Source organism: Moschus berezovskii, chromosome 23 (assembly GCF_049115385.1).
Source record: "Moschus berezovskii isolate FMDL1 chromosome 23, NW_MosBer_1.0, whole genome shotgun sequence".
Taxonomy (NCBI): Eukaryota; Metazoa; Chordata; class Mammalia; order Artiodactyla; family Moschidae; genus Moschus; species Moschus berezovskii.
This window is the reverse complement of record NC_142482.1, coordinates 62,531,307-62,550,606: the sequence shown is the minus strand read 5'-3', so window position 1 is coordinate 62,550,606 and position 19,300 is coordinate 62,531,307. Positions and strand designations below refer to the sequence as shown.

The 19,300-nt window shown below is 61.1% G+C and overlaps 2 protein-coding genes across 6 annotated transcripts in view; one reads left to right on the top strand and one right to left on the bottom strand.

Annotated features, from left to right (window-relative positions):
* Positions 1-3,374: 3,374 nt before the first annotated feature.
* On the top strand, positions 3,375-7,136 carry FOXC1 (forkhead box C1). The gene has a single exon (XM_055407052.2). It carries the CDS (start codon positions 3,777-3,779, stop codon positions 5,403-5,405), a length of 1,629 nt encoding a protein of 542 aa, XP_055263027.2. The 5' UTR covers positions 3,375-3,776; the 3' UTR covers positions 5,406-7,136.
* A 7,945-nt stretch (positions 7,137-15,081) lies between these two features.
* Positions 15,082-19,300, bottom strand: part of GMDS (GDP-mannose 4,6-dehydratase) — a 434,343-nt gene continuing 430,124 nt past the window's right edge. For 3 of the 5 annotated variants that reach the window (XM_088831391.1, XM_055406579.2, XM_055406580.2), the window contains 2 exons: positions 15,492-15,560; positions 15,082-15,358 (listed from right to left, as the gene is read on the bottom strand). In XM_088831391.1, coding sequence (XP_088687517.1) covers positions 15,316-15,358; positions 15,492-15,560 — 112 coding nt within the window. In that variant the 3' untranslated portion in view covers positions 15,082-15,315. Of the gene's footprint in view, positions 15,359-15,491; positions 15,561-17,402; positions 17,491-19,300 lie in introns of all 5 variants that reach the window. The other 2 variants (XM_088831388.1, XM_088831390.1) reach the window with 1 other exon arrangement.

The following is a 19,300-nucleotide window of genomic DNA, read 5'->3' as shown; positions in this document are numbered from 1 at the left end:
TGGGCTTCAGCTCTTCCTGAAGGAGGCCATGTGGAGAACTTCCACAGGAACCTAAATAGCGCGAAGACACCCCGAAATGGACGTGGCTACAATTGCTTGTGACTGCAGTCTAGCGGGGCGACTTCGGGTCTCACAGTCCGTTAAGTAATCCACACTCGCGCCTGTCTTCCGGCAGCGAAAGGGGGGAAGGTGGGAGAGCTGGGGCCCTGCAGAAAGCCCTGCCTCCGTGTGCAGCATCCCCGCATCCCGGGCCAACTGTCCGTCTAGAGGGACAGCCAGCTTGACGTCCCTGTATCGAGTCCTCAGACGAGCCCCGAGCCCCGAGGGGCCAGCTTCCCCACGGGGCACCCGCTGAGCCAGCCGAGATCCGCTGGACACTGGGCGGAGGGGCCTGCTTGTGTCTGGGGGTCGGGGGTGGCGCTGGAAAGTTCCCGAGGGGTCTGTGGAGGACAATGCCAGGAACTTCGGCTTAACTCACAGCCCCTTGGGAATTCTTTCCTGGGCCAGGGATCCCTATTCCCTTTATCACGACAGGGAAAGAAGCTGCCCCCCAGTTCCCTGTGCCCGGCGGGCATCACCCTCCCCCTCTCCCTGCGGCGTCGCCTAGTCCCAGTTGGGCATTTCCTGCAGGGCCCGCCCCTCTCCCTTCCTCACGCTCTGCCAGAGGAGGGCTTGGGAGCCCTGTTTTGGGGAAGGCTGTGACGCCCCTCCCCAGAGCTAAGACCCCCTCGAGGGGCCCAGGAATTGTGACGCCCCCACCCTCCACGCCGGCGGGTCAGGGAAGGGATGGGGCCGGGAAGGTCAGCGACCGTCCAAGGAAACACATCCATTACCGCTGTCGCCCGCGGACCTTCAGGTCGCAGCCGCGAGGTGTCAGAAAAACAGCGAAGGTTTCCTGCGAAGGCATTTCTGCCAGTTAAGGTCGTGGGGACAGTGACTGAACTATGCAATGGGCATCAGAAACCCTAACCGAAAATAAAAAACTTCACCCCATTCCCTGAAGACTTCATTTCTGCGCCTTCTGTCCACATACCAGCAGCACCGACCATAACAACAGAAGTCAAGTACTTGAAACACAATCAAGCCGTTTAGTGGAGGTTTGCTTCCGAGGAAGCTTATAAAACACAAACGCAAATATCTTTTCCTGGCGAATATCCAGAGCTCGACCAGGGGAAAGTTGATCTTCATAAACTGCACCCTCCTTTTTCCCGAGCGCCAGAAACTCATTTCACAACGGCCACTTTCATCCCCGAAGCGGCCCAGCACGGCCGGCTGTCGGCTTTGCAGTTTACCTAACGAGCTCTTTCCACCTCTCGGGCCTCGGAGCCGGGAGCAGAGAGGCCGCGCGGGCCTGCCAGCGCGCACCACGTCTCCCGCGCGAGCCGTGGACCCCCGCGCGGGGAAACCGGCGAGTCTCCATGGCCGCGTTGGTGCCCGCGCACCGCGGGCGCTGGAAACACAGTTTAAAGGCCGAAGTCGCCAGAGGCCCAGGTGATCGGGGCGACCGCTGACTTCCTCGGCCTCCAGGCTGCTCTGAAGCCGGGGCGCCCACAAGGCCTCGGTCAAGGCGGTTGATTCCGCGGGATGCCGGCGGGTGCTGGGCACCAGCGCACTGTTCGCTGCTCCTCCCTCCCCACCGGGTGTTCAGGAGCACCGAGCCCCTGCCCCTGACCCAGGGTTTCCCGGCGGCCTGGTGGGTCCCTGGGAAGCAGGCCGCGCGGCGCTGGGAGCCGGGCTTCGGGGAGGTACCACCCGCTCGGAAGGAGCAGATACCCCGGTTTCTCCGCGTCAGGGTCCACTCGGAAACGCAACAGTTTAACACCAAACAAGCCCGCGCCCTGACACTGAGCGCGGCTGTGGCTGGGGCTGTGGAGGAAGCCAGACTCCAGCTGGGAAGCCAAAGGGCTCCCGACACGTCAGTGACTGTCCGGAACCGGGGTGGAGGTGTGAGGGGCGCCCAGTTCCTCAGGAGAGGGCCCGGAGGGCCGCTCGGGGTTGCCGAAGTGCAGAAAGCCCCGAAGGCCCATAGGCCGGCTCCTTCCTGCGCTCCACCCCAGACCCCAGAAGCCGCAAGTCTATGGTCCCCCGACCCTCGAGGGCCCTGCAGGTGCGATTCTGAACGCTTCCCCCCTCTCCATTAACCCGTCAGCTCTGCAAGCGGCAAGGTGCGGGCCTCCCCCAGAGGAGGCCCTGTCCGAGAACCCCTAGAGGAGCCCAGGGACACTCCAGGAGTGCGCGCTGCAGACCCCCACCGCCAACGCGGCCCCAAGCTCTTGGCAAGGCCCCATGTCCCCCTCCCTGTTTCTACTGGGGAGGAGTCGAGGAAACGGTGAGGTGGGAGCAACAACCCTGCTTTCGGACTCAGAACTGTGCCTTTTTGTAACCCTGCTCAGGAATGGAGAACTTCCAGCGGGGGATTGGGGACTTCTGGGAACCCGGGAGACTGGTGATCAGGAGTGGAGGGGAGGGGAGAATGGGAGAGGGGCGAGTGTGGGAGAGCAGGGGAGAATGGGGGGGACAGATGGGGAAGAGTATGGTTGAGGAAGTAGGGAGGAGTAGGGGAGGGGGAGTTGGGGGAGAAGGGAGGGGAAGGGGGAGAAGGGAGGGGAAGGGGGAGAAGGGAGAGGAAGGGGGAGAAGGGAGGGTGGGGGGAGAGGGAGGGGGAGGGGGAGTGGAGAGAATGGTTGAGGGAGTAGGGAGGAGTAGGGGAGGGGTAGTGGGGGGAGAAAGGGGGAGCAGGGAGGGGGGAGGAGGAGGGGGGAGGGGGGAGAGGAAGGGAGAGGGCAGAGGGGACAGATGGGGGAGAGGATGGTTGAGGGAGTAGGGAGGAGTAGGGGAGGGCGAGGGGGGAGAAGGGGGGAGCAGGGAGGGGGGAGGGGAGGGGAGGAGAGAGGGGAGCGGGGAGCAGGGTGGGGAGCGGCCCGGGAAACCCCGGCGCCGGGTCGGCGAGGAGGGGCCGGGAGGGTGGGGAATGGGAGAGCCGGGGCCCCAGGCCGCCGTGACATCCGGGAGCAGCGGACGAGGAGGGGTCTGCGCGGGGACCGCAGGGCCCGGCCGGGCCGCGGGAACAATGGGCGTCCAGCGCAGGGCCCGGGACGGGGAAAGGGCCCGGCGCGGGCGGCGGGCGCGGGGGCCCGCGGCCGAGGGCGCGGCGGGGGCGCGGGCGGGCGGGCGGCGGGCGCGCGTGCGGTCAGCCCGCGGTCCTGCGCGGCCGGGCGCGGGCCGGCCCGCTCGGCCTCCGGCTCCTTCGGAGGCGTTCCCGCCTCCCATTGGCCGCCGCCGCCGGGACGGGGCGGGGCCCCGCGGCCCGGAAAAAATGTAACTGCGTAAAAAAGTCCTCGCCTGGGTGACGGATGCTCAAAAGTTCAGGAGTTTCCCCAATGCTTCCTTAAGCGGCCGGCGCGCGAGGGACTGAGAAAGGTGACGCGGCCCGGGCCGGGGCCGGCGCGCTGCCCCCGCCCGCTCCTCTGGCCGCCCCGCCGGCGGCTGGGGCTCAGCCTCCGCGAGGCGCAGGCGGCGCGGCGGGCCGGGCTTCGGCTTGTTTTCCAGCCCGGGCTCCGCGCTCCCGCTCCCGCCGGGAAGCCGCGGCGCGCGATCCAGGCCGTCGGCCGCGTCCTCGTCCGGCCCTCTCTGCCGGCCCGAGGCGCCCCGGAGCCGGGCGCGCGCAGGGGAGGCGGCGGCCCGGCGCCGGCCCGCGGGCCCGGACTCGGACTGGGCGGCCGGCCCGGCGAGGGCGGGGGGCGGCGGCGGCGGCGGCGGCGGCGGCGAGCGGGGCCATGCAGGCGCGTTACTCCGTGTCCAGCCCCAACTCCCTGGGAGTGGTGCCGTACCTCGGCGGCGAGCAGAGCTACTACCGCGCGGCGGCGGCGGCGGCGGGGGGCGGCTACACGGCCATGCCGGCCCCCATGAGCGTGTACTCACACCCGGCGCACGCTGAGCAGTACCCGGGCGGCATGGCCCGCGCCTACGGGCCCTACACGCCGCAGCCGCAGCCCAAGGATATGGTGAAGCCGCCCTACAGCTACATCGCGCTCATCACCATGGCCATCCAGAACGCGCCGGACAAGAAGATCACCCTGAACGGCATCTACCAGTTCATCATGGACCGCTTCCCCTTCTACCGGGACAACAAGCAGGGCTGGCAGAACAGCATCCGCCACAACCTATCGCTCAACGAGTGCTTCGTTAAGGTGCCGCGCGACGACAAGAAGCCGGGCAAGGGCAGCTATTGGACGCTCGACCCGGACTCCTACAACATGTTCGAGAACGGCAGCTTCCTGCGGCGGCGGCGGCGCTTCAAGAAGAAGGACGCCGTGAAGGACAAGGAGGAGAAGGACCGGCTGCACCTCAAAGAGCCGCCGCCGCCGCCGCCGCCGCCGCCGGCCGGCCGCCAGCCCGCGCCCGCGCCCCCCGAGCAGGCCGACGGCGCGCCGCCCGGGGCGCAGCCCCCGCCCGTGCGCATCCAGGACATCAAGACCGAGAACGGTACGTGCCCCTCGCCGCCCCAGCCCCTGTCCCCGGCCGCCGCCCTGGGCAGCGGCAGCAGCGGCGCCGCCGCGGTGCCCAAAATCGAAAGCCCCGACAGCAGCAGCAGCAGCCTGTCCAGCGGGGGCAGTCCTCCCGGCGGCCTACCGGCGGCGCGGCCGCTGAGCCTGGACGGCGCGGAACCCGGCCCGCCGCCGGCGCCCGCGCCCGCGCACAGCCAGGGTTTCAGCGTGGACAACATCATGACGTCGCTGCGGGGGTCGCCGCAGGGCGCGGCCGCCGAGCTGGGATCCGGCCTCCTGGCCCCGGCCGCCGCGTCCTCGCGCTCGGGCCTCGCGCCCCCGCTGGCGCTCGGCGCCTACTCGCCGGGCCAGAGCTCGCTGTACGGCTCGCCCTGCAGCCAGAGCCCCGGCGCGGGCGGCGCGGGCGGGGGCGGCGGGGCGGGGGGCGCCGGGACCTACCACTGTAACCTGCAGGCCATGAGCCTGTACGCGGCCGGGGAGCGCGGCGGCCACGTGCAGGGCGCGCCCGCGGGCGCCGGAGGCTCCTCGGTGGACGACCCCCTGCCCGACTACTCCCTGCCCCCGGCCACCAGCAGCAGCTCCTCGTCCCTGGGCCACGGCGGCGGCAGCCAGGAGGCCGGCCACCACCCCGCGGCCCACCAAGGCCGCCTGGCCTCGTGGTACCTGAACCAGGCGGGCGGGGACCTGGGCCACCTGGCTAGCGCGGCGGCGGCGGCCGCGGGCTACCCGGGCCAGCAGCAGAACTTCCACTCGGTGCGGGAGATGTTTGAGTCGCAGCGGATCGGCCTGAACAACTCGCCGGTAAACGGGAACAGCAGCTGTCAGATGGCCTTCCCTTCCGGCCAGTCCCTGTACCGCGCGTCTGGGGCCTTCGTCTACGACTGCAGCAAGTTCTGACCCCCGCCTCCTCCCAGCCAGACCCAACCGAACCCCGGAGCAGGAGCAGCCAAAAGGACCCTCGGCGCAAAAGCGAAACCAAAAACCCAGTCCGTGAAACGTCCACCAAACCAGCGAACAGAAGCCTCCACACTTTCAAGTCACCAGCATGAAGAAGAGGCTTATTTCTCTTAGAAGAGGGATTCGGAGCCACCTCCACTTTGCTTTGTCTAAATAAACAGAACCGTGAACTGTTTTGTACAGAGACAGCAGTCGTGGTTTGTTAAAGGGCAGTGTTACTCCAGATAACACGTAAGTTCCTCCCTCTTTTCAGAGAACACCTCTCCCTCCTGCCCCGTCCGTGTCCTCTCACCTGTAAGATATTATTTTATCCTCTATTGAAAGGAGGGAGGAAGTCCCCCGTACGTGGAAATGGCTTTCTTTTTATTCCTGGACTTGTTTTAAAATGTAAATTGCAACATAGTAATTTATTTTTAATTTGTAGTTGGATGTCCGTGGACCAAACGCCAGAAAGTGTTTCCAAAACCTGACGTTAAATTGCCTGAAACTTTAAATTGTGTTTTTTTTGATTATGAAAAGGGAAACTGTATTAATCTTATTCTATCATCTTTGCTTTCTTTTTGTTGAGCATATTCATTGTTTATTAATAAATTACCATTCAGTTTGAATGAGACCTATATGTCTGGATACTTTAATACAGCCTTAATTCTTATAAGAGAAAAATATTTCAGAGATTAAAATACTAGAAATTACTAATTCTCCTCCTAAATCTCTGAAAAAAAAAGTAGAGACATCATCTTACAATTCCTGGTCAAATTACACGTGTAAGTCTCTTTTTGTTTAGATTTATTATTTTCCTGCGGCATCTTCTGCAAAAGTACTATATAGTCAGCTTGCTTTGTGGCTAGTAAAAAGAGATTTTCCTAAACATATCTGAGTTGGCATATACACAAGCGCATTTTCTCAGCGATGACAACAGGATTTGGAAATTTCAAGCCCATGAATCAGCAGCAGTGCCCCCACAGTGATACCTGTGTGTGGAGAGGTAGCTTGCCTTTAGATGCCCACTGGAATATTTGGCTTGTGTTTCACTTAAAAAACTGTCTAACGTGTCAGACATCCCTGTGAGCCAAATGCTGGATGAATTTTCTTCCTGTTAATTTCACTCCTTTTTAATAGGGGGATAAAAAAAAAAAACCTAGCTTTTAAATGTGTGTATATAACTCATCCACATCTACAATCCTTCATGTCTAATGTGGGATTGATTTTTATTTTAATGTACTGCGGGTTGGAAAGGGATATTTAATCTTTGGGAAACTATTTTAGAAGATACGTTTGTAGAACACTTATTTTTTTGGAAAAAGATTTAAAGCAATAACAAGAAGGAGCGGGAAGCAGGGCATTTTAATCCAGGTGGTTTCTTTTCAGTCCCATTTTTCTTGTTAATTTACAGTTAAACTTATGGGGCAGCCCGCTAGCCCCCTCCTTTTGTAAATAACCCAGGAAATGTAATAAATTCATTATCTTAGGGTGATCTGCCCTGTCAATCAGACTTTGGGGAGATGGCGATTTGATTACAGACTTTCAGGGCCTTTCCGTTTGTTTTCGAGATAATACAGTTTCCTGCTATCTGCCGCTCCGATCTAGAGGCAACACTTAGCAGTAATTGCTGTTGCTTGTTGTCAAAATTTGATCATTGTTAAAGGATTGCTGCAAATAAATACACTCTACTTCCAGTCAAAAACTGCTTTACACGGCCTCTGATTTGCTGGGTCCCTGGCTCAGTCGAGCCGGGAGGTGCGCAAGGCGAGGGGCGCGGCGCCCCCGGGGGCAGGCCGCGGGGACCGGCCTCCCCGCCGCGCGGCCTCCGCGTCGCAGCCCCGGCCAGGCGGCCTGGCGCCTCCCGGGAGCCCCCGTTTGGGAGTGAAGGGGAAGGATCCGCGGGCAAACCTCCTGGCTCCCGCGTGGCCCATTCGTGGGAGCCGAGAGCGGAGCCGGGCTGGCGGACAAAGGGGCCGCGGCAGCGCGGGGCCGGCCCCGAGGGAAGCGGCCGCAGGTGGCCAGCGGCCCGGTCCGCACGGACGCGGAGCGCCCCCACCCGCCCCCAGGCGGGCTGCGGGAGCCCAGCCCTCCGGCCTCGGCCGCCCCGATTCTCTGAGCGGTGGGCGGCCGTGTGGACCCGGCCGTACCCGGCCTCGGGACCGACGCTCCTCGGCTAATTAGGGGGAAGACACGTCCCGGGCGCTCTCTCCGCCCGGCTGGGTCGGGCGCCCGGAGAGCCGCGCCGAGGCGCCGCTGGCCGTGTCCGGGGCAGGTGGGCCCACCGCGCGTCTGCGCCGGGCGTCCCGCGCCGCGCCCGCCGCTTTGTCTGGAGGACGCACGTGCGTTCGTCCAGCGCGCGGCGGCCCGGGGGCCACGGGCAGGCCCCGCCGCCGGCTCCCCGCGCTCCCTGGCCGGCCTGACAGCCTCGGCCCTGTCGGTAGGCCTCTCCGCTGGGCCGCGTCCCCTCTCGGCGCGCGCGTCCCGTTCGCGGAGGCCGCGGGGCAGCTGGAGCCGCTCCTCGGGCGGGGGGCGTCCCCGCGGCCTCGGGGCCGGGCCTCGTCCCGCCTTCGATGCATTCGGCAGCGAGGGTGGGAGACAGCTGGCCGGCCCAGCGGAGCTTCCGACCCGGCTTGTCCTTCTCGCCCCGAGTCCATGGGCTGGAGAGGGAGCCTGGCGCAGCGCTCGGCTTCTGGAGGAGGCCGGCCGGCAGCCCCGGCCCAAGCAGGGGAGCACTTGCCTGCTTGCTTAGCAATCACTTCTGCCTTTTTGATACCAGCGTTTGAAAGTTAGGTCTTTAAGACAAGCGTGGAGGTGCTTGGGTTACTTGTAGGCAGAGAAAATAGTTTTCTCTACAGGAGTTGCCCAGGGCGTTGTTCAGAAGCTGTGTTGGAGCGGAAGGGTTCAGGGCCTGGTCATGAAGCTGATGTTAGATCCCCTTCTGTGGCGTGTCCTGCTCTCACGACTTTTTGGCTTCTCAGATACAGTTTAAGGCCGACTCCTGCCACCTGATCCTTGGGAGGTCGGGGCTGTTTATTCTGGAGGGACCCCGAGTTGTTCCTTAGTGCTTTGCACATTTGATTGGAACTGTTACAGCAACAAAGATAATTTTGCTGTGAAGTATTCTAAGAGAAACTCCTTCATGTTTGAACAGATAGCACAGTTTGGAATTAGCCTGGGACATCAGGCAGGACCCAGTGCGGGGTACCTGGGCTGGTCTGGAACCCGTCTCTGTAGAAAGCTTGAGGAAAGTAAGTCTTCTTGCCCTGTGTGTGGCAGTGGACGCTCCTCGGCAGTTTCTACAGGAGCAGGTAACTCCGCGTGCTGCATGCCACACACAGGCTTGCGTTTGGTGCGTCCCACGGTGCTGGGTGCTGTTCCCCAGGGTGATGTAGGTGACAGGCCGTTTCCACCGGACTGCATGCAGACAAGCACACATTTTACAATTTATCACGCCCGTGGTCTGTCTCATTACTGACGGAGGTCTGCAGGCGGATAGAGCTTGATTGTGCTGGTGGCCCTTAAGCCCTTGGCTGTTTCCTGCGGGGTCAGAAGCAGGGTCAGGAAACAAGCCTGCCTTCCAGCCCTGTGGCTCCCCTGAACTTTGATAGGTGAAGAGGGACTGGGGCCTTCGCCCTCCTCCCTGTTCCCTTTGAAGGGGTCTCGGTAACGTGGAGAGCAGTCCATTTTGTTGTGGATGGCGTGGTGCTGGCCCGGCTGCCCAGGAGGGAGGCAGCACCCCCGTGGATCCAGGCCTGACACCCGTAGCAGGGCTGTCCCTGTTGTTGGCGGCAGTGCGAGTGACAGTTTCTTTACACTGTCACCCCACGTCCGGAGCTTCCGGGGGGCCTGTTTGCTCTGGAGCTCGGTGCCCAGTGCGGGGATGGCCTGCCTGGTGTCACCAAGTCTTCGGGCTCCTATGGACTCTTTTTGCAGATCCGTTTCTGAAGCCATTAGGCCTTCCCACCAGGTCATAAACAAATGTCACTTTAGGGGCAAGATTGATGGTGGCCACGTAATAAAGCAGGGCGGGTGGGGGAGAATCTGATTCTGTGCGAATGGTTCTTCAGGCAGGCAGGGAGCTTTGGGGGAGGTCGAGAAAAAAGGACCCAGAGACTGTATCAGAGTGTTCACCCCAGGAACCCCGGGGGAGGGGGCTGATGCACAGCCTGATTGATTCAGGCGATGGCCAAGGCAAAAAAATAAAGAACTCTTCGACCTGTGCTTGGGGCTGAAATGCCAGTTTCAAGTCCCCGTTTTCCTGAAAGTTACCAATTCAATTTATAAGGAGGCCAAGAGGTTCCTTGAAAAGAGCTGTTTATTAATGGCATTTCGGTCACACCTGAACACAGCCTTCCTCTGACATCGGCCGCTCCAGGCCCCCCTTTGGCATGCAATGCCGCACAGCTCTGCTGTCTTGTTTCTGCCCCCTGCACTCCCCCTGTCAGTCCCTTCTCCTGCCCTACGACCCCCAGGCCTCCACAGAAGCCTGGGGGCCTGAAGCCCCTCCTGGGAGGGTCCCCACCCGTCCGGGGCTGCCTCCCGTGTCTGCCACGCTGGGCCTGGGCCGGATGTGGCTGCCGGCTGGCGAGCAGGCCTTGGACGCCCGGCATCAGGGAGCAGGACGGGCTGGTTCCAGGTCCAGATCTGGTTGGAAAAGGGGCGATGGTTAATCCAAGGAATTCTAGCTCTGAAACCCATTTAGGGGAATGAAAACCGCTTCCCCATGACGTTCTCCACGGGATTAGTAGTGGAAAATTGAGCAAAATGGACCATGTCCGCCTCGCTGGAAACCAAACTACGGTGCAGGGAGCGGGAGGGCAGCCTAAGACCTTGGCCGCGCCATGCCTTCTCACCCGGTTCCAGAGAAGTCTCTGCTTTGCATTATTTTGTTGTTGTTGACTTGATTTTGTCCCTCACTGATTTCAGATTTGCAGCATATTGACCTTATTAGAGGGGATGCCGTGGGCTGTGGGGTCTCCTGGCCTACAGGCCTGGGAGTCTTCAGCAGGAGAGAAGGGCGGATCTCCTGGGGGAGACGCACGCAGGACAGCTTGGAGTGGTTGGTGGGGACCCTGTGGGACTCCGGCAGCCTCCCCAGGCCCCCCCCCAACCCGCTCCTCCAGGTGGCTCCCACCACCCTCCCCCCCCCCAGCACCTCCTGTCTCTCCCTTTGGGTTCCTCCAAGCTGCTGCTGTCCCCTGCCCTTACCTTCCCTGGACCACTCCCAGGAAGGACCCTGTGTGGGCTGCTCCTTTGCCCCCAGAGTCAGCACAGCTCTGTGCTTCTTGGGTGGCCCTGGGACTGCAGTTCTCGAGCCCAGGGAGTGAGCAGTGGGCAGGCAGCCAAAGCTGTGGGCCTCCTCCCTGAGCGGGTGGTGGCACCCCAGGCCTGGCCCCGGGGGCAAAGGAGGCCTCCCCTGGGCTCAGGCTGGAGATTGGTCGCCAGGGCTTCGAGCTGGAGGCTGGGGAGTGAAGGGCTTTGCTGCGGGGCTTTGGGGACGATTTACATGATAGATGAGGGAGAGGAGACAGACCCGTCCCTCCCCCATCACCCACCCCTGGGAAAAGGCAGGAAAACCAACGCTTTTAGCGCCATTAACTCCTAAGGCCTCTGCTGTTCCTTCAGTATAAAGGCTGGTCCCTGGGCCCGAGGCTGTGCGGGTCTCCTTAGTGGCTACAGTTGGGAAAATCGGGCAGGAGTGGGAATCACGTGTTTAGGAAGCGATCGGATTTTCGAGAATCCGCAAGTGGAGGAAAGACGAGCCCCGCGTCCCTGGCGGCGGGCGGGTGGCCGCGGACGCGAGCCGGTGCGCGGGTGCGCAGCGCCTGGGTTCTCGCTGGGCGGGGCCCAGGGCCTTCCGTGCGGCCCGAAGGGCCTTTCGTCGTGGCCACCCCGCAGGAGAAGCGCTGGACCTGGCAGCGGGCGTTAGGTCCCAGCGGGCGGCGGCAGAAGGGCCGTGGAGGAGACGCGGAGGCCCCACCGTGGCTCCCGGGCCGTCCGCCCCCGAGGCGTCTGCGTGCGGCGTCGGGGAGGCCGGGCCGCGGCGTCCGGCGTGTCTGGTGACTGAGAACCCGCCGCCGCCGCGGCTCCGCAGGCCGTTCCCGGGACAGGATCGGAGGCCGAGGGGAGAAGCAGCCCGACAGGAAGGCCTCGCTGGACGGCCTCCTCGCCACAACAAGCTGAACTCCAGCCGAGGTCCTGCTGCCCCGCAAGAGGCCCTGCCGCGCCGGCCGCCCCTCCTGCCCCGGGCGGGCCTCGCGGTGGGCCCGGGCCTCGGATCGGAGCCTCCTTCCTCGGAAGCCCGTGGCGGCCGCCGCCGCGGTTCGCCCGCCGCTGGGCGTCTGGGGCCTCGGCCTTCCGAGAGCACCTCGCGCGCCTCTGGCGCTCGGTGCGGGGCTGAGCCGTGCGGTCCTCCCGCGTCCTCCGCTCGCGATGCTGGGACACGGGGTGGTCGGGGGTCCCACCACCCGCGCTCGGGGTAGGTGTGGCAGCCGCGGACCCCGCATCCACGTCGGGGCTCCTCCGTGCAGTGGCTTCCGCGCCCAGCGCCCGGTCCCCGAATCCAGAGATCAAAGAGGGGCAGCTGAGAGCGGGGCGACCCGTGCCTGCGACCCCTGACCCTGGGGGGAGGGTGGGAGCCGGGGTCGGGGGTCAGGCCGCGGTCGCTAGCCTCCCTGCGGGGCCGCTCCCCCGGCAGAGACGGCGAGGCCTGGCCGTGGTGCCCAGGACAGGCCAGCGGAACAGCCCGCGGCGGGCCCAGGACCCTGAACGGCTGGAGAGGTGGTCGCGGGCTGATCGCGGTGGCACCGCCTGGACCCGGGGACCGCAGGTCAGCAAAGCCGGGCGCCAGGGAAGGGCCGCTGGATGCTTCGGTCCAGCTGTCACTGCAGCACGAAAAATCAAAGCCTGCCATTTTTGGAGAGGTGTGGGTGGCGTGTTTGGATGTGGAGGTATTTGAAAAACTCCCGTCCAGGCATACAATCCTCCGGTATATCTGGTGACTCCACTCCTCCCCCAACCCCGACCCGAAAGGCTGCTCCTTGTGGAAAACAGATGGCTCAGGAACTTGGACTTGCACACGTCTTACATTGGAGAACACCCGACTGGAACTGCTGGTGCAAACCCAGTGCCCAGAGTGCTTTGAGGCTTTTTGGGCGCTTCAGAATGATTTGGAAACAACGCACTTACGGTTATTTTGAAACAAAAGTTGGAGATGTCACCTTCTGCCTCCCGGGTGGCTCAGGTCGTAAAGAATTTGCCTGCGATGTGGGAGACCTGGGTTTGATCCCTAGATTGGGAGGGCGTGGCACCCACCCCCAACTCCAGTCTTCCGGCCCGGAGAATCCCATGGACAGAGGAACCTGGTGGGCTACAGTCCATGGGGGCACAAAGAGTCGGACACGAATGAGCGGCTAAGCACAGCACTGAGCTTTAATGACAGGCGGAAGGTCTCACTCCCCAGCGGCGCACCGACCACCCCGGGGTCTGTCATCTTGGTGGCTGGCGTGTGTTGGAGCACAGTCCCAGACTAGAGTCCAGCTCCTGAAGGAGCTGCCTCACGGGGAGGCTAACCCCCAAGCCCTCCTGTCTTTCCCTCTCGGGCCCAGCCTGTGTGCCCACACTCAGCCCTGGACAGCTGGAGGGGCAGAAGGCTTTCAGGGCCGCCCTCCCTCCCAACCTCCTGCAAGGACAGCGGGAGTTCGCTACCTTCCGGCAGGTGGAGTGGAACCGAGGCCATCCGGTACCACCCGCGGGCCTCGCTGCTCGCGGGGGAACCTGTGAGAGCCTGACGACTCTGCTCTCACGTTGGAGTGTAAGCCTAACTTTCTTAGTTTTCACTTGAAAAATCAAGGTGGAAGATAATTGATCACATCTAAAATGAATACTCAAAGCTGGCAGAGGAGAGAAACGGGGGAAAGTAAATTTGTTGAAATTGAAGAGAGACTTAAGGTAGAAGAAACCCTTTAATGAGAATTGTCTTGAAGGATGTCTAAGTGAAATTCACAGCACAGAAAGCGCAGAGATCTCTCAAGCAGATCTGTTCTCTTTCTGTCTTAAGCACACACGAGGGGGTCAGGAAGCCAGATTACCCCCTCCCCATCCAAAATATGGGAAAAGAGAGAAGGCTGCAACCCAAGTACTTCTTGTGTCCTTGAAGCCTGATGCTCCAGGGTATTCTGAGAATAATTTAACCCTAGGGCACCACTGAAGCCCTGCTAACCCCCTGCCTGGACCCCCTCCAGTGCTCACTGAGGAGCCACTGGGTAACAAGCCACGGAGCCCTGGGACCCGGTATGAGATGGGCTGGAGAGTTCAGAGGGTCAGAGGAGGAGGAGGAGGGGGTCTGCCCACTGCGCCGCATCGAGTCCGAGGGCAATGTGTGTGAAAGGGTGTGTTTGTGAGACTTTTAAGAATGTGTTTGTGACAGCGGTTTGGTGGTGTGTGTTTGTGTTTGCATGTGTGAGTGTGTGTGCGTGTGTGTGCCCACCAGCCTGCCTAGTCCTGGAGGCCCAGCTTTCCGGGGACCATCTGTTTCCAATTAGCAGTGTCCCGATTGGGAGAAGGCCCGTCCTGGGGCAGCTCCCGAGCCCAAGACCCTGGTGGGCCGGCTCGGCCCCGGTTCTGCTCCATGGGAGCCAGGCTGCCCCCGGCCAGCAGGCTTTCACAACTGGAGCAGCCACACAAAGAGCCCTCTCTCCAGCCACCAGCCTGGAGTCCAGGTCCTCCCCAGATCATAAACCTGCCCGTGAAGACATTCAGAAATAGTTCAGCCCCACTCACAAGCATGTGCAAAGGCTGGAATTCCATTTGCTGTAAAGTTTTATTTTATTTTCCTTGGAGGGGGAGAGGAGTCCTGACCTAATTTTTTCTGGGGCAAGATACAGCCTCTCAGGCAAAGGCGCCACCTGTACACGAACGCTTGCTTGGTGTGGGTGAATTCCACACGTGTGTGTCCACCTGCCTAACGCTGTACAGACACGCTGGTCACGTCTCTGGAGCACAGGCGGTGAAAGCCAGGCCACTAAATGACGCTCCCCCCGAAACCGGATTTCTAATTAACCTCGTGTGGCTCACGCGCACGGTGTATGGCATACATTAGGCACTAAATATAAACTGGTTAAATGACTAAATAAAAATTAGATTTAAAAAGTGATCTAGCACTGAGAGGAGGTCGGAAATAAGTAGTGTGTGTAAGACTCTAGACCGCAAGCAAAGGCATGGGCTCAGAGACCTCTGGGTCACCCAGGGGCCTGGCATGGAATGTTCCAGCAATATTTACCTTCCTTCGTTTCTCTTCTAACCCTCCCTGTTTCTCAAGCCTTCTTTTGAGATGGTGGGAGCCCTGTGGGTTCTAATTATAGTCGTAGACCAGAGCTGCTGTGAATGCCGCCTTTCTGCAGGACCTGGGTTTCCAGATCAGCCGCACAGAGTGGCTTATTGTCACCGGGAGGGGAAGGCAATGTCGCAGCTCAGACTCAGGAGGGCGTGCGGCCGGGCGCTCTCAGGCCCGAGATCTCGGAAGAAAGTGAATTCACTGCAAGGCGTGGATTTGGGTGACTTTTTGTTTGGGGTCCTTACAGTTGCTGCTTTTATAACTTGGAGACAGCGTCCACAGGGACTGTATTAATGCTGATTAAGAGAAAGGCTCTTTTTAATCAGAAAAGAGAAAAACCCTTTGAAAGCCCCACAATCTCATTTGTCTGGGATATAATTTCAAGTTAAGCGAATATGTGATTAAAACATCGTGATTCCAAAACCGGTCAGAGGAGGAAAGGGAATCGGCCGGGCCCTTCCCGGCTGCGGCAAACCTCGGCCGGCCTGGGTCCCGGCGCGGCCCCGCCGGGCGCTCAGGCGTTGGGGTTGGTCCTCATGAGCTCCACGTCGGCCTCCACCATCTCCCGCACCAGCTCCTGCGGGCAGGGCGTGGGCGCGGGTCAGGGGGAGCCCCGGCCCCGGCCCTCCTCGCCCACCCGGCCCCCAGGAACCCTCCCCGCGGACCCCGGGGCCCCTCCCTCCCGGCCGGAGCCGCGGAGACTCACTCACATCAAAGGCGACCCGAGGCTTCCAGCTGAGCTTCTGCTTGGCTTTGGAGCAGTCTCCCTGCAGGAAGTCCTGCGGGCGGGACGGGGCGCACGGTCGGGCGGGCGGTGGCAGTCTCGGCCCGGTCACCCGCGGCCCCGCGGGCGCAGCTGGGCGGGTCCCCGCCGCCGCCCCGAGTCCCGCCCCGGGGACGCGCTCTGAGGGCCTGTGGGCCTCACCGAGGAGAGGGGACGCGCCCCCCGACCCCGCGGCGCTTGCTCCCCGGCTCCTCTCCCCTCCCTCCCCGCCCCTCCCTCCCCCACCCCTCCCCCACCCCTCCCCCAGCTCCCGAAGCCCCCGCCCGACACCTGACCTGCAGGAAGCAGAGCTCCGAGCCGCCTCCTCCTAACTGACCGCCACTACCGCCCTCAGAGCTGAGGTCCAGGTTACTCTGTTGGTTCCCTCCCTTCCTGGGAAATGCTGATCTCAGGGCTTCTCCTCACCCCCCAGATCCCCCACCCCGCCCCCGGTCCCACTGCGGCTCATTTGCTCAGTGGTGAATTTCTCTCCCCAGCTGACAGGGTCTTATCAAAATATAAAAACACATAAAAGAGGACAGGATGACTCAACTGGTCCCTGCTGGGCCTCCCTGGACGGGAAGGGGCTGAGAACCTCCCAACCTCCCGGTTGCCTGGCTTGGACTGCGTGGGAAGGGAACCAACCGGGGGAGAGTCTGGAGGGCCCGCCTACCCGGCCCAGCCGAGCCCCCCTGCCCACGACTGATGGATGCGAGAATGAGAAATGAGAATTTCAAGATGCTTCCAGAAAGAAAGTGAGGGCAGAAGGAGGGAGGAGAGAGAGAGGGAAGAAAAAGGAGAGAGGCTCTGAAACAGACCAGGCCGGTAACGTAAACAAACCCGTACCTCCTCAGATGCAAACCTGCTTCCTCCAGGGGCCGTGAGATGGGAGCCCTCAAACAGGGGTGAGGGTCAGCTGCGTGAACACCCCATGCCCCAGGGAAGACATTCTCCCAGCCACACGGAGTACGAAAGGGCAGCCTCAAACCACCACAGTGAGGAGCCTAATGGATGCTCAAGCTGTAGCTGAAATGTCTCTGCCCCACATCAGCCAACTCAGGCTCTGGAAGGTGGATCCACAAGGGCAGGCGCAGGGGCGGGCAGGACCTTTGTGCCCACCCCAGCCCAGCCCGGCTCACTCAGCCTGGACCCATGTCTGGACCGTCTGCCGGGGGCTGTTCCAGCATGGCCCTTCCAGCGGCCCTTGAGCAGCCTCACATTCAGGCTGGGCTCAAGCAAGCTCCCAAAGGCCTTCACTGAAGGGCTGCCTTGGCCTTCAGCATTAGTAACAGTCAAACAAGTTACTTCTGCTGGCCCTGAAAGTCCATGTGCAGAGTCCTCAGGAAAAGTAGGGTGCAGATATTACTGATTAGCAATTTAACACAGTGCTACATGGAGCTGGAAATATATGCGGAAAAACAAGTGAATTTATTTCTCTCTCCTCTCCCTGAGTAAATGTTTCTAGACTTTGAGGCTACTTCTGCTGGAGATGACAAAGACGTGCATTCTGTCTGTGTCCCCAGTGGGATCTGTGAAACGTGGCCCCGGGGAGCAGAGCCCCAGGCCCCGCAGCAGTCACGCTCGGCTGGGGGTGGGGCGGGCCACCATCCATCCCCGCACCTGCTACGGCCGCCAGCTCCTCGAGGGTGCAGAGCCCTGAGACCTGTGCCACTTCGCCTGGCTGCAGGAGGCTTGGAAAGGGCGCTCTGCATTGTAACTGTTTCCTGTATTTTTCTACAAGCAGCTCCTAATCTAAAAACAAGTAGGGAACGACAATTAAGGAAGAAGAAAAATGGCCTTCAAAGCTCAGAAACAGACGTGCTACCGTGCAAGGGTTTCATTGAAACCAGAGACGCACCAGTAAAACTTCCCGATGCAGTTCTGAGCCCAGCTCCCACATTCCAGCCCGGCAGCTCGCTTTCGCCTTCTGCCAAGGCGCTGTCTCCCTGAAATTTAATTAGACCGAGAGATCTTGTGAAGGAAAAGGATGAGGTTCCATTAAAACAAAACGTCGGCTCTGGACGCCAGCTGCTGCGTCCGAGCTGACGCCTAGACTGGCCTCTTGGGAAGACAGGGACGCCCGGCTCGTTCTGTACTCAACCCCTCTCGAGGGGCTTTCCTGCTCGTCCCCAGTGAGTGCGTTAGGGAAAAGGTAAACAGCTGGGCCTGCAAGGTTTGGGGCCCCGGGCTGGGGTACAGGAGGCTGGCTGGTGGGGGGGCGAGTGTGGGACCCGGGGCCGGGGGCCGGCCCAGCATCTTTCCCAGCCGCAAACCCTCCCCACTCGCGTGGGATCAGCTCTGAGGACAGGCGAGGACCCGCCATGGGTTTTGCTCTGTGCTTATCCTCTGACAGTTCAGTCCTCCTTTATTTATAGGTTTAAAGCCTCAGTATGAACAGGGGCCGGAGCTGAAGGGACGCGATGATTTTATGTACAGTTTCCCAAAAGCACGCTGTGCGCTGGGTGGTCTGGACCGTTTCTTTAGAAGGGAGACAGGGCTGCTCTGGGAAGAATGTGAGGCATTTCTATGTGAAGAGCACGTTTCCTGAGCTCCGGCTCCGGGTGTCCTCCCATTTCCATGGCTGCTCCTTAGGTGAGCACTGCAGTTTCAGCCTGTGATTTATTCTTGTCAGATTTAATTAGGGTTGGCTGAGCGGGTCCCAGCGGCAGGGCGGAACAGACGCCTGTGTTCAGACGCCCAGGCTCTTCCGGGCCCGCAGACTCCGATGGCCGGGTGCAGCCCGGAGGCCTAGGGCTTGAGTGCCCGTGGGTGGAGTGGCAAACCGACGCAGGTAGGAAGCATGTTTTGCTGCAGTAATTTTCCCGGCTTTCCTGGTTTCTGTCCTTGTTACAGTGAAGTGATAAAGGGCCAGGCCAGATCCTGGAAAAATCATTAGGCCGGTTCCTGAGCCCCCAGCAGTCAGCACAGAGCCAGGCGAGCAGGCCCGTGCTGCCGCCGCCACCTCACCAGGCCACTCTCCGCGCCTGGGGCCTTCTCTTCTCCACCAGGATGAGAGCACACCGTCGCTTCCCCCGTGCCTCCCCCGCGCTCTGGTCATCATTCAGCACGTGAAGCCCTTGGATACCCACCCACTTTCCTGAAAATCACCCCGGGAAGCTGCTGGGCAGATTCTGCTGCATTTCTTCCTAAAGTTCACACTCTCATCTCTTTTCTCTCGCTCTTTCACTGAAGCTACATTAGGAAAATTTTTAATATGAAAGTTAACATCCATTTTATTTTCATGTGATGTATCTCCTTAACAGGGCTGTCTGTAGGCTTTCTGAAGGCCATTGGTTTAGGTGGAGAAACATCTAAGGGTGGGCGCTCTTCGGGCAGGAAGCTGTTAAACGCCCGCAGTGCACTCAGAACGGGCTGGGCTCCAGCCTGTGACCGAGAAGGGGCACCGACGACCTGCACCGCTGAGGCCAAGCCACCTTCCAGGACCTAAGAGCTGAGCTGAGGACGGCTCCACATTCATCAGCTTCCTTCCACTTTTCTTAAAAAAGCAAAACTGAGGAATGGCTGAGGTTCCCAGGGAATAAAAGAATGCCAGTGAATTTGGTTCCTGATGTAACTCGATGCTAATGCCGCCTCTTGGGGAAATGCTCCTTTTTAGAAAGACTGAACTGCTCACGATGACAACCACAACGGGCAGTCAGTGGGAAACGCTGGCCCAGTCCGGCCAGAGGCGCGGCTGAGCGTCAGCGAGAATGAGGAAAAGGGCCAAGCGGGGACCTTCCCTTGGAAAGCCCGCAG